This window comes from Glycine max, chromosome 18 (assembly GCF_000004515.6).
Source record: "Glycine max cultivar Williams 82 chromosome 18, Glycine_max_v4.0, whole genome shotgun sequence".
Classification (NCBI taxonomy): Eukaryota; Viridiplantae; Streptophyta; class Magnoliopsida; order Fabales; family Fabaceae; genus Glycine; species Glycine max.
This window is the reverse complement of record NC_038254.2, coordinates 8,353,493-8,368,034: the sequence shown is the minus strand read 5'-3', so window position 1 is coordinate 8,368,034 and position 14,542 is coordinate 8,353,493. Positions and strand designations below refer to the sequence as shown.

Here is a 14,542-nt window from a genome sequence, read left to right as displayed (position 1 = left end):
CTCATGATTTTGAACCACTGGTAGGGTTGTGTTTTGCGATTCCACTGGAGGAGGATAGAGGGGGTTTGGGTTTTTTGGGGGTTAGGGTTTTGGAGGGGAAGAGGGGAGAATGAGGGCGATGGTGGCGCCAAGAAGAAGGTGGAGAGATGACTTTGGGAAGGAAAGAGAGGGAGAGGGAGAAGAAGATGAAGGATGATGAAGAAGAAGCACAGTGGTTGAGTGAATGAAAGGGAAGAAGGACCATCTTGCAACATTGTCAACAATAGTGTCACGTTGAATAGTTTACGTGGCACTATAATTGTCAACAATATATCTCATTAACGATGTTACCTTCCAATGTCACGACAATGACTATTTTGCAAAACTTATGCAAAGATAGGGACTATTTTGGATTTTTCATTAAGTTAGGGACTAATATGCAACAGGGGTACAAAACCAGAGACTAAATTGTCTATTTACTTGTTGTTTTTGGCATATTAAGTTTTGGGTAAATACTGACTTGTGTTTTTTAATGGATAGAATATTGATAAATTCATTTACGAAAGATAAAAATTTAAATTTTAGTATCCAAAAGTGAAAAAGAGAACGATAAACTCATCCATCTACTTAACGAAACAGCCTACGAGATACGGAGGGACGAAAATCTCACCAAAATAATTGCTAACATGGTTGCTAAATAGATTGAACCAAAATGTTAGTAAGCTACCATAAAACCAAAATGTCACTAAGTTACAATTGGACCAACTTGTTAGTAATTTTTTCATTGGACCAAAATGTCAATATTTTTTTTAGATCAAAATGTCATTTCTATCGAACTAAAATGTTAGTAAATTACCATTATACTAAAATGTCAATAATTTTTCATTAAACCAAAATGTCAATAATTTTTTTGAACTAAAATGTGAATAAGTTTTCATTGGACTAATTTGTCATACCCCAAATTTCGTTTCATTTAAGGATAAAATATAATTTATTATTCATCTTACACCCTTTTTTTATCATTACAAGGATACCATTACACTAAATAACTAAAAAATAGAGAAACAAACATAAGTTAAAACAAACATAGTAATAAACATAATATTCATTAATAAGCATAATTAATCTAACAAAAATTGTAACTCAATGCAACCACAACAAGAGTAACATTTTTTAAAATTTAATTAATTATTTTTATTGTTACTTACAAGTTATTTATGTTAGATGTTACTTATTTGTAGGATGAAATTAATTACTCTCAACATATTCCAGAAGTTGAACAACCTCTAGCTAATTTTGAAAGAACTCTAACTCCTAATGCTGAAAGTGCTTCAGTTCCAACTCCAACTATCACTCAAAGTGCTCCAACTCTTAGTGTTGTGAGTGATTTTTACATATAATTGATTACTTATTGTTAAATTATGTTATGCATAACTAGTCACTATTTATAATTGTTGTAGAAAACAAGTTTCATACCTCTATGACTATCATTTGTGTTTAGACCACCTCCGGTTAGGCCTTCTGCACCAATTCAAATTATATTCCCAAATGTACTATCTCATACAATGAACAAACCAAATTACATAAGCTTCATACCTAATAATATAATTACAATTATGATCCTGTTGCTGAGTACCTCAATTTTATTGACATTCGAAACTTCTCTGTTGATGGTGTGTTGTCTGACTTCCCCCTAACACCATCTGAGGCTATAGGTAAGTTGTCTTTCTCCTTTTTGTTAGAATGGCCTTCCACAAATATGATGCATTTGAACTGATCAAATCTTGTTTACTATTATCATTTTTGTTTCTACCGAGAGATTGTATTTGTTCATTTAATGAAGTTCATGAAGCTATAGATCCTGCTTACTGCTGGCCTTGTTCATTTCGAGTACAAACCATTCATCGTTATCCTTGTCAAGGAGTTAACAATATTGTATAATGCTAGAAGTGTGAGATCACTGTACTCAGATATTTATTTATATGTAGGCTAGTTTATCTTTATTTTGAAATCAAGGTAAGGGTATACAGCATTTCCACGAGGGTTCCACTCAGAGAGTTATACAATCTGGAATTCTTGATCAAAGAAATGACACTGGCTGAATTTATAATTACCATATAGGATTTCATGTCTTAATGCTGGTGCTAGTGCACGCGCATAATCTTACTAAAAATCTCTTAAGACGACCACTACCAACTTTTTTATGTTTCCAACTTTTAAGCAAAGTCCAGTTTAGACTAGACTGACTTCTTTAGGAAGATTCCAACTATATACACCATTGTAAAGAACATGATGCTCATTTTCCTTACTGCATTAACACAGATATTGATATTTTTTTCTCAAAGTATTGCAAGTGATTATCTTTCCAAATAGAAATTTTCTGTATCGGTTTACTATGGTTCTGCATCTTCTAAAAATGTGTATGTACTTAAGTAGTTAGTACTTGATTTTAGTCGCATGTGGATTCTACATAACTCAACAATCCTAACCTGATTAACTTCAGAATAAGTGTATGCATGAGTAAACAATTTTCCCCTTTGAATACATATTGAATGCTCTTCTTATTATGCAGACTGCTTTGCTCACATAGGCCTCAATGCAACAAAGAAAGGTACATCAGAATCAATGCTTTTGTTAGGCTTTTATGAATATGTTCTCTCATATTGTTCTTTAGTCTATCCCTGGTTGATTCATTGTATTACACATCTATATTGGTGTAGATTGCATCATTGTTAACCAGATACATTCATTCTATTCGTGTTTCAGTTGGCACTCTGGTCATCCCAAAATAGGGAGCAAGTGGAGATTATCCTCCTTGTACTGACTTGGCATATGAAAAGGCTATTTCAGATGGTGTGGATGTTCTTCACTGTCCTGTTCAAATGTCAAAGGATCGAATACCATTTTGCTTAAGCTCTATTGATCTTATTGAGAGCACAAATGTTGCTCAATCAAGTTTCAGCAAACTTGGCAAAAAAAATCCCAGAGATCAAATTTGGCAATGGAATATTTACATTCGACTTGGTTTGGCATGATATAAAATCTTGGCCCGTAATTCAAATGGTCCAATACTCGTCATTCAGGTCATTTATATAAAAGAAAAGACCTATCAAACATTAAATGATATATACCCCAAATAAGTGGAAATTCATGTAGAATGAGAAACATACACACAACACAAACAAATCATATGCCAGGAATAATAGGGATGAAAATGGCCTTATTGCTTCTCTTTACAGGATAATCAATTTCGCTAACAGGTATATTATCATAATTATTTTGGAGTTTTTATTTGTGTAAAAGATATGCTTTAAGGCTGGATATGGACCTGAAAGAGGTGCCCAGAACCCTGTTATGATAAATCCCAAGTTATTTATAGCTGCAAGGAAGATTAATCTACGAAAACTTCTATCCGTTTTGCCCTCACTTGTATCTTCTTTTTTGTGCTTCACTGCCTGCTGTGAATATATTTTAAATTTTATGAAAATATGAAAAAATATTGTAAGCAAATATTTGATGTTCTTGAAATTAAAGGTGCAATTTTGGGAGTTATTTGGTTTTGATATTTTCTGTATAATCACTTTGGGGTTTAGGTATTTTTTACTTCTAGTTCTCTTCCATACTTTATATTAATGTAGTAAATTTTCCCTCACAATTCCTGTAGATATAACCATACAATAAACAGTAGATTACTTAATCCTTTTGATTTCTTTCCATCATATTTTTTATTGTGTCTCACTCATTTTGTTTTCATAGTAAAATTGATTTTCCCTTCATGTCAAATTCAGAACTACAATGGAGTCTCACTCTCACATTTGATTACTAATATGATTGTTCCTTGCCACCGGCTTTGGCTCCTGCCCCTCCCCTGACAGAAGCTGAAGTGACAGAACCACCATTGCCTCCTCTTTCTAAAATAGCCCCATCTAGCCCTATTGCTGGGACTGAATCAGGAGCACAACCCCTGCAAAATGCACAGGCTAAGGTCACTGTCAGCTTCCTTTTGTCCACTCTGACTGTGCTTGCAGCTTCTCTTCTACTTTGAGTGGTGCAGGCTTCCCAATTCCCATTAAAAGGGGAAAACAAAAAATAAAACTTGAAATTTAGTCCTCTAGTTCCCCTACTTCTTTCTGGGTTAAGCAGAATGAAGCTTTAGACTTCAGATTGCTTGAATAATTCTTATTGCTTACTTGCAGTAGTAAATTATTTCCATTAGCTGTTGTAGCTAGGTACATTCCCCCTTTCTCCAATCTCTTCCTGTTTTAGCAGTAGCATATGGAGTAGGAAACAGTTTTTGGGAAGTAAGAAACCCAACTATGGTGGATCTTTGGTTGGTATTGTAAACAATGGCTTCAATGTTTTCAAGTTTCTACCATAGTTATTGATTCTGAAGTGCCATATATGTTATATTAATCTTTGAAAATTGAGGTGCGTAAGAGTATATAAATTGTACTGATCTTTACTCTCCCCACCCTTCCTATCTGTATTAATTGAGAAAGAGTCTAAACCTTTGAAGCACATCCCTCTTCTCTTTGAATATTGTCTTTCTGCGTATGATTGGTTTAAATTTAGTAAAAATGATAAATTTTGTAGATTTTCCACTATATTTAATGTTTTTCTCTTCTGATTTTAACTTTAAAATAACGTAATTCAAGTATTAGTGTATTTTTTAAGTTATAAGGAAACAGCTTTTTAAGAAAATATATTAAAGAAATGCCTTTTTTTTAATATTGGACTTAATATAATACTGTCTTTAAGTCTAAACAAAATATGTAGAGAAGCTTTTTGTTCAATTAAAATAAATCATATCAATCTTTTTTTAATTTTTTATACACAAAAGATGATTTTAGGTATTTATAATATATAGGCTAAATTACATGTTTCTTCTTTTATGTTTTAGGTTTTGTTCAATTTTGTCCTTTATGTTTTTGAAGCTCTAATTTAGTCTTTTTATTTTTAAAATGAGCCAAAATAATTTTTTTGAAATAATGATCATTTTCAATTCTGAAATTTGATTTTGAAGTATTTTTTTTATCATTTTGAAACAAAAATCATTTAATTAAATTCACTTACATAAAAATTATAAAATTTAATTGATGTTTGAATAGAAAAAGGCAATAAACATAATAAAAATCAAATGAAAAATAAATCCAAGGAGCAATAAAATAAAAAGATTTTAAAAATCTAATATTAAATTCTTTTCGAGTTGTTCATGAGACTCATTTTTTATCTGATTTTCATCATGTTTGAGTTTTTTTTATTTCTTATATTAGTTGTTTCCACAAATTTTATGTAAGTAAGTTTAATCGAATAATTTTAATGTCTCAAATTATTTAAAAAATAATTCAAAATCACGTTTTATAATAAAATAATTATTATTTTAAAATATCATTTTGACTCACTTTATAAATATAATATAAAGGACCAAATGAAACAAAAACTAAGACACAAAATATCAAACATGTAATTTAGCATTTGTGCATTTATGCTAAAATTGGACGTGTTATATAGTTTTCATTTTTTTTAAAAAAAAACTACAGTAATTCATGAGGAATTTCTTATAGATTTCAACATGTGAAATTTTCTGCAAATTTATAATTGGCAGAAATCTTACCTGCTAAGTTGGAATTCACAATAAATTTACGTGAGTTTTTTTTTTTTTTTTTGCAAGCGATATCCCATTTTTTTATAATTGAAATGACGGATATAGTTTGTTACTTACTTTCAATTAAAATGACAGATTTTTATAATGAAATACAAGATAATATTACTTCCCTAGCAACTATCATTTGTATCCCAAGTTTAATTACTTACTTTTAATTAAAGTGAAAGATTTTTTGTTATAATGAAATACAAGAGATAAAATAAATATTATCGCTTCACTAGATTTTTTATATGATTAGAATGAAAATAAGTCATGTCAACTTTGTGTACATAAATCTGGTTTGTTATAAAATATGAAAGTCTGGCTTGTTAACTTATCAAAGACCTTTTTTTAGGTATGATTTGACCTCTTCAAAAGTCAGATATGATCTAATAACTTATTTGAATGTCTTTTTATTTTAAATATTTATTTTATTTATAATATAAAATTATTAACTTATTAGGATATTAAATATAAAAATATAATGCACATATATTAATTTTTATTATATATAAATGAATTAACAAAATAACCTATCAGTTTAATAAATTTTTTTATAAGTTTAAATCTATATAATCCATTTAAATAAATAAACTTTTAAAAAACTTTAAATCTATCCTTTTTATTAATCAAGCCAAATCAAGCTTTAAACAAACCATAGGTCTCTATGAGGGGGCCTATTATTATTCTTATATATGTGATGTTAATTGACACAAATGAAATTGAGTTTCTTTTCCCCTTCGTTATGCTTTTATTCCAGTGATGTCATTAATTGAATTGCAATGCTAGTCCATCTTCTCTCCACGAAGATGCTTTTTTGGCTTAGCATCATGATAATTGAGTTAAATTTATTTTTTTAAGGATTAATGGTATTTGTCACCCGTTAATTATAAATCAATTTTGAAATTATTGAAATAAATGTATTTCTTTGATTAACGCAGTTTTTAGAGTTTTAAGTAAAGTTTATGTGTGTAAAAAAAAATAGTAAAGTCTATGTAACTCAAATTTTGAAGAAAAAAAAATACAACAAAAGAATGCTTGGTATTGTTGGTAAATAACAGCTCGCTAGCAGTTATTGACTTCCATGACAAACTCCTTGACCACGCAAATTTTGGATAGAAATTCTTTCAACTTTGATGGCACATTTATTGAATGCAAAATCCTTTCAACATTTGTGTAGGTACTTGCGGTTTTCACCCTTTCACAAAATGCCACAGAAAAAAGGTTGCAGTTTTCTGAATGAGCCTCGTCTTGTTGCCAGGAAATTCTTGGCACGACCTCAGATTGAGGGTGTCGGGGCTGTTGTTAGAAGAAGCATAGGACGGTAAGTAATAACAGAGAATGGAAAAAAGTAAAAAATAAAATAAAATTTCGAGACCCTTTTTTCAATTTGCATTAGAAGTTTGCACTCATTGCAAAGTTGAGATCTTTGAGTTGATTTGTTAAGTGGGATTGATCAGGTTTGAGCTCAAGTACTTTGATCCCTTCATTGTGTTGGATGAATTCTCAGGTGCCAAGCCCTGTTTTTTGCTCTGTTTTATTGCAGGGGAAAGTGAATGTGTTTGTTTGTTTGTATGTTCTCTAAGAATGTCAAATTTTGTAACATTGCACTTACTGCTCCTGCTGGTTTTCCTGATCACCCCCATAGGTTTTAAAAATTGGCCTTTTCTAGTCATTTTATTTTGTTTTTGAGAAATTTTCTCTGATGAGATATATTGACTAATCTTTCCTTCTTTGTGATGCTTTTTTGTTTGTTTGTTTTTTTTAAAACAGGCTTTGAGACGGTCACATACATGTTGCAGATAGAGGAAATTGAATGTTTCAATTCACAGGCTTCTTCTCATACTCAATTTTCCCAATGGCAAACATCTCATGAGGCCTATATAACTTTTTGCCATCATTGGGCAAATCTTTTTATTGGTTATTTGACTTCTGTTGAAATCCTTTATAAAGTTGGAAACATATTATTTTGATGGACTAATTATAAAGGTGAGGCCCAAAATAATACATAAATGGAAACTGAGGCCATGTAAAATGTTTAATGCCCTTCTCATTTTCATGTTTTCAAAATTGTTTTGTAAAACAATTGCACAGTATTTATCAAATCCATTTCTATTAAATTTTGAAAATTGTTTTTAAAATAAGTGTTTTAAAAATCAAAAGACAGAAACAGATGAGAGACACATTTTTTCATTCTCTTATATTTTCTTCAAGTGTTCTATTTAAGTGCTTCTAGAACAAACATTTAGATAAACACTTTCAAACATACTCAGACTCTCGGAGGGAGAATTTGTTTTTTTAAAAACGCAACTTTTTAGAGACAATAAAAAAAGCAAGCCTAAATATATGGTTTTCTGATTTGAATAACCAGATATATTATGCCATGCATACACATGTAAAAGTTAATTCACGGTTGCCAAATCAGCCATATTAATAAGTGACATCTAAACAACCACGAAAGAATTGCCCCTAAAGCTGGTTACATAAGCAAAAAGACAAGAATGACCCCACATGTTAATGTCTTTTATCTGCTTCTAGAATACCAACTAAGCTACTACCAACTTGTACCTAAAGTTGTGATTTGTGAAGGTGCTATGTAAGTCCCTTCCCTTGTGCCTGTGCATTTATTTATTAATAGTGTACAATCTTTTGTCTTATTAAGGGAGTTATAATGCATGAAGATTTTGAAGGACATAAGGGAACAATAGAAGCTGGTGACTTGCAATGGATGACTGCAGGGAGAGGGATAGTTCACTCAGAAATGCCTGGGGCTCAAGGAATTCACTCAAAAATGCCAGGGGCTCAAGGAACCCAAAGGGGTCTACAGTTGTGGATCAACTTGGCTTCCAAATATAAAATGTAAGTGAATTAAATTTCTTTTTATTTGCTCATTGGATTTTTATCATAGGGCATTTTTTGAAACATTAGTTTTTAATTGAGTCGAATAATGTTGTATTATTCGTACATGTAATCTCATTTAATGGGATAAAATTTTGTTGTTATTGTTGTATTTTGATCGGGGTATTTTTTATGTTTCATTATGTTGAATAATCAATACTCTCACAAATAAAATTATTCATATCCATAAGAATAGTGAGAATACAACAAAGATTCCACTATAGAAAAAATAATAACAAATACAAGAATTTAACACCTCTTGTCTACGCCTACAGAACTGTCTCAAAATAGTTTAATATCACAAAAATGGTTACAAGATTGTAACTCACCTCAAATAGTGTATCACTCTACAAACCTAAGTATCTTATTCAATGGTTAATTACTAGAAATGATAATGCTTTCATACAAACACAATTTTCTCTCAACAAAGTGATTTTATTTCACAATCTCTCTTCTCACACACTCTCTCTTCATGTGTTTTGTTTCTCTACTAATTCTCTTCTCTATTTATAGTGAAAATTGTCACCAACTATAATAAATAAGTTATCTTTGAAGTTGAAACAAAAACAACTTCCAATGCATTCATTCAACTAAGGTTCATCTAGTAAAATGCAATCTTCCACTTTGCATTTAAATCACCTAAACCTTAGTGATAAAAAAATTCAATTCCCAATGTGCATGCACTTTATCTTTTGGCATGAAACTCTACAATTCTCTCCCTTAAGCCAAAAGAGAAATATTTTTCAATCAATTTGAGAGTGAACAAACTTCTCCTCCAACGGAAGTATCTCCAAACACTTTTATAACGTTAGAAAACTTTAATTTCTTCTTCACTTTGCTTTCATGGTTTCTCTTCAAGGCTTGTCCATCCAAATAACAAAGGTTGCTGTTATTTTTCTGTCCTCACAACACCAAGTGTCTCCCCTTATACACTTTGCATCCTCACTTTGAACCAACATATTTGTACCCTTGTGATGTCTTCTCCCCTATCTCTAACCTTTGTGTGCTCCTAGCCATAGCTCTGATACTATTGTTGGGTAATTAACACTCACAAATAAAATTACCCACACTCACAAGGATTGTGAGAACACAACAAAGACTAGACCGTAGGAAAAATAATAACAAACACAAGAATTTAACGTGACTTGACATCTCTTGCTTACATCCATAGAACCGTCTCAAAAAATATTTCACTATCACAAAAATGATTACAAGATTGTAACCCACCCTAAATAGTGTATCACTCTACAAACCTGAGTATCCTATTCAATGGTTACAAAAAATGATAATGCTTTCATACAAAAACAATTTTCTCTCAACAAAGTGATTTTGTTTCACAATCTCTCTTCTCACACACTCTCTCTTCATGTGTTTTGTTTCTCCACTAATTCTCTTCTCTATTTATAGTGAAGATTGTCACCAACTATAATAAATAAGTTTTCTTGGAAGTTGAAATAAAAATAACTTTCAATATATCCATTCAACTAAGGTTCATCTAGTAAAATATAATATTTCATTTTGTATTTAAATCACTTAAACCTTAGTGATAAAAGAAATTCAATTTCCAATGTGAATACATCTTATTTTTTTGGCTTAAAACTCTACATATTAAATCTTACCTAGCCCACCTTTAAGAAAATTTGAATAATAAAGATCCCCCAATAAGGATATTAGAGGTAACCATCAAGGAGAAGACTTTTAAGCTTTTCTCTTTTCTCAAAAATGTTACCTTTGCCTTGGCCTCAAGGTTAGATGACATATTTTTTTGCATCGTTGGTCATCATCATTATGTCATCTTGAGTGATTGTTTAATTCGGATTATGCTTACCATCAATAAGACAAAAAGCGATTCCTTTCTTTAGAGTAACTTTAGTGGTAGATTTTAAATTGGGATCTTAGATCATTTTTTGTTAGATCCCACATAGTCACGTAGGATTGAAGATCTTTTAAGATCTCTTTTATTTTTTTAGTGATAAATCTCATTTTGGGATCTTAGATTATTTTTTGTAAGTCTCACATGAACCTCATTTTAAAAATTTTATTTAATTATTTATTAAATTAAATAGAATTAATTAAGTAATGAGAATGACAATTGGATGTACAAATTGTTATTGTTTGAATCAATTTATATTGTACAAATTTTTTTCCAACTATTACCGTTCATTTTTTTTTCAATCGTTTGTGCTTCCTTCATCACTGTGTACACACTACGGTCACTAGTGCTTCCTTTCATGGTGTCTTTCTCCCTCCCCCACGCTTCCTTTTTCTTCTGTTTCTTTCTTTTCCCCAACCTTCCCCTTCCTTCTTTTTCTTTTTCTTCTCATCCCTCCCTCCTAACCTTTCATCTTCTTTTTTCTTTCTTTTTCTTCCCTGCCACTCCCCCTCCCCTCCACCTTCTTCTTCCTTGTCCTTCCTCCCCCCTCCCTTCCACTTCACGTGGCCTAGTGACGACCTCCCCTTCCATCTCTCCTCTGCGCGGTGATGACCCCCCTCCCCCTTCCCTTTCCCCTCCGCGTCTCTCTACCACGACCGCCCGCAACCCTCCACAAAGACCATAATGACCTTCTTTCCTTTCTGTTGATTTTTTATTTTTTATTTTCAATATTTTTTTTGTTTTTTGTTTTAGATATGTCAGAGATCTTCAGGGTTCTTCTAGAAGAATCCATTCTCCACCTTAGAGATCTCTGATCCCCTTTATTGGAAGATTCACACAATGCCAGATCTTGTAAAGTTGCTTAAACAAAGAAAAAAAAGTCAAATATAATTTTAACTTTTGGAATTAATATATACCTTGCTTAGTTTCACATGCCACTTTATCTCATGATTCCGATGCCATCATGGACCATTTCCTAGAAGTGCTTTTCAATAGCAGCATGATGCAAGTGTGCATAACGGTTTGAAATGGCAAGCAATGACAGAACCATGACCCTAAGTTAGTGGGGACAAATTATAAAAAATAAAATGAGTGGGTTCAACTATATAAATATAGATGAAATAAAATACAAAAATATAAAATTTTATTTACAATTTTTAATTTAAAAAAAAATTATTGGTGAATTTTAAAAAATGAAGAAGTACAAGTGCATACCCTCAACCTAATGTAGGTCCGCCACTCATGGCAAGCATATGTGCCTCTCATCCATATTGCCTATGATGATGGTAACTTCAACAATAAAGGCATCATATTGCCGGTGGTAGCTAGTTTCAGTTTGTCAGGTTTTGAGTTACCCAATATAGATATAGTCTACTTTCTCACTATAGCTTTTTGGAAGTACTAGTTATGTTAAACTGATTTTTGGTCATATTTAAGAAAGGATTAAGATTCTCTCATGTTAGTTTTGGCCTTGTTATAAATGAGAAAGATATGAAATAATTGTAGTTGGACGTACCATATTACTGCAGGCTTCATTAATTTTTCATGTATATTTCTCTTTCATAACAAGACTTTGTTATGTTGTTTGCTAACATAAGAGAATCCTAGTCCTTTAAAAACAATTTCCTAACTTTTAAGTACGTGTTTGGGAGCCAGTTACATTAGACATAATTAACGTTTTTTCCAATCCAACAACAGAGTTACTTCTGCTTTTGGTGCTTCAGAATGCGCAAACGAATGCTCAGAAACTTTCTAACTTTAATCCAAACAAACTTTTAAGCTAATCTTGTATAACCGTTTTGTACTGCTATTATAGGATTGAACCAAGGTATCAAGAAGTGTTGAGTAAGGACATAGCAGAAGCTGAGGATGATGGTATCAAGGTTAGAGTTATAGCTGGTGAAGCACTAGGGATAAAGTCTCCAATCTACACAAGGACACCAACCATGTTCTTGGACTTCACTCTCAAACCTGGAGGTCACTTGCAACAACCTATACCAAAATCTTGGAATGCTTTTGTGTATGTATTGGAAGGAGAGGGTATCTTTGGAAACATGAAATCTCAGCCTTCAAATTCTCACCATATTCTTCTTCTTGGTGCTGGGGATGGCCTAGAGGCATGGAACCAATCTTCTAAGCTCCTTAGGTTCATTTTGGTTGGAGCAGAACCTTTGGGGGAACCTCTAGTGCAATTTGGACCCTTTGTCATGAACACACAAGAAGAGATTGACCAAACCATTGATGATTTTGAGAACTTTGCCAACGGATTTGAGAAAGCAAGACATTGGAGATCTGAAAGCCAAATTAATTAATCTTCATTTTTATTTTATTTTATTTTATTAGCACTAATCATTAGTTTGTTTTGAAAATTAAGGAGTGAGGGAAAATAAATATTGCACGCAATCCTCATATGTATAGCTTAACATTATATTAATGAATTAGATGAAGAATTTTCATGTTTTTTTTTCAATTAAAAAGATAATTAGTTTAGGAAAGATGTCCGTTTTCCAAGTTCTAGTAATGAATGATGATAAGCAACAACTAAATTAATCAAGACTTATCTTTCCTTGTTCCTCCTTTAGCGTATTTGGTAAAAATTAATTGAAGAACTAACTAATAAATATAAAAGACATGAAAGTATGTGTTTATCATTCTTTCATATAAATTCTATTTTTAGTTTCATAGACAAAGATATATTTTTAGGCAATGATTATAATTTTATGTTTCTTATTAGATAATTTTGACCTTTATTTATTTTTGTTTAAAGAGTAAATATTTTATTAAAAAAATATAAATAATGCGAACATCATGAGGATTAAAATAAATATAATATAAAACATTATCCACGAATTTAATAAAGAAATTTAAGGGTTCGATAAAGATGGTTGTAGATTTGTTAATGGAGAAAGTGATGGTATCATGGCATTATGAGTGCGGCAAAAGTACTAGTTTGGGGTCTTTTTTTAAATTATTTACCAAAAGGAGGTTATTTTCAAACTATTTATCAAGAAGGTTTGTTTTTATTTGCATTGCATCAAAGTAAGGGGTGCAATTCAACGAGGAGATGACATTTGGCATTGAGTTGTGTTGTGCCAAAAGCTTTGCACAATGGGATGCTATAGTGCAATGGCGCAACCAATCTTAATTTTATTTTTTCTAGATCTTCACACTTAGTTTTATTTAGTAGATGTTGCTATATAATATTTCTATCCTCGGAAGATAAAATGTTCTTATTAAGGCGCGAGTCCCGTTTGTTAAAAAAAATTATTTAAGTGTTATAAATATTATAATGTGTCCCTCAAATGTCAACTACTATTATACTGTAAAATTGTTCACGTGGTTTGTGGGATCAAAAAGAGAATCACTACCTAACTCAAATGTCAATTACTGTTATAATGTAAAAAAAATTAAACAAATATTGATTGAATAATTAAGAAAATAGTGACAAAAAAAATTCTGATCCAGTCACAGAATTATTATTGGAGATAATTTTTTAATTATCTAATGTAATTATATATATATATATATATATATATATATATATATATATATATATATATAATTCAAACTTAATATCACTATTTAATTTGAAATAATCTATATGGTGAAACTATTTATTCTTTATAATATTGGTCAGGTCACTTAAATTTTAACTTTCACAAAATTTTCATATTTTTGTTTAATTATAAAACTATCATTTTAATTCTTGTAAAATGACAATTAATAATATTTTTAAAAGAAATCAAGCAATAAACTATTTTACAAAATCAATACTAATTAGCTAATACTTATCAAAATTTAATAAAGATGTATTGTTAGTGTAAAAAAAACTAATTTCAATTAATAAAAAATATTATAAATATAACTTTTAAAATAAATTATTTTAAAGTAAATAAATGTATTATATATAATGGTTTGCACATAGTTAGATGATATTAGTGTACATATTATTCATTTCACTTAAAATCAAGAGAATTTTAACAGGTAATTAATGTGTTGAAGTTACAATATAATTATGTGATAGTATTTAAGTTTTATCTTTGATGTAAATAATTTTTTACCACATCTTGCTTATTTTTAGGTTGAATTCTAAATTATGAGATGTCTTAATTTCCTTTGATGAAATCGAGTCTGAAGATCCAGAAAAA

The 14,542-nt window shown here is 30.6% G+C and overlaps 1 protein-coding gene across 1 annotated transcript; it reads left to right on the top strand.

Annotated features, from left to right (window-relative positions):
• The first annotated feature begins 6,831 nt into the window (after positions 1-6,831).
• On the top strand, positions 6,832-12,959 carry LOC100815529 (pirin-like protein). The gene is made up of 6 exons (XM_003551536.3): positions 6,832-6,947; positions 7,084-7,133; positions 7,235-7,271; positions 7,395-7,423; positions 8,284-8,482; positions 12,211-12,959. Exons 1-6 carry the CDS (start codon positions 6,832-6,834, stop codon positions 12,704-12,706), a joined length of 927 nt encoding a protein of 308 aa, XP_003551584.1. The 3' UTR covers positions 12,707-12,959.
• The last annotated feature ends 1,583 nt before the right edge of the window (positions 12,960-14,542 follow it).

What these genes read in the sequence shown, in the direction of transcription:
- LOC100815529 (XM_003551536.3), top strand. Translation starts at nt 6,832, where the DNA reads ATGCCACAGAAAAAAGGTTGCAGTTTTCTGAATGAGCCTCGTCTTGTT. An exon ending in TTTCCTGATCACCCCCATAG is followed by an intron (nt 7,272 to 7,394) that starts GTTTTAAAAATT and finishes TTTTTTTAAAAC; the next exon opens with AGGCTTTGAGACGGTCACAT. An exon ending in TTGGCTTCCAAATATAAAAT is followed by an intron (nt 8,483 to 12,210) that starts GTAAGTGAATTA and finishes CTGCTATTATAG; the next exon opens with GATTGAACCAAGGTATCAAG.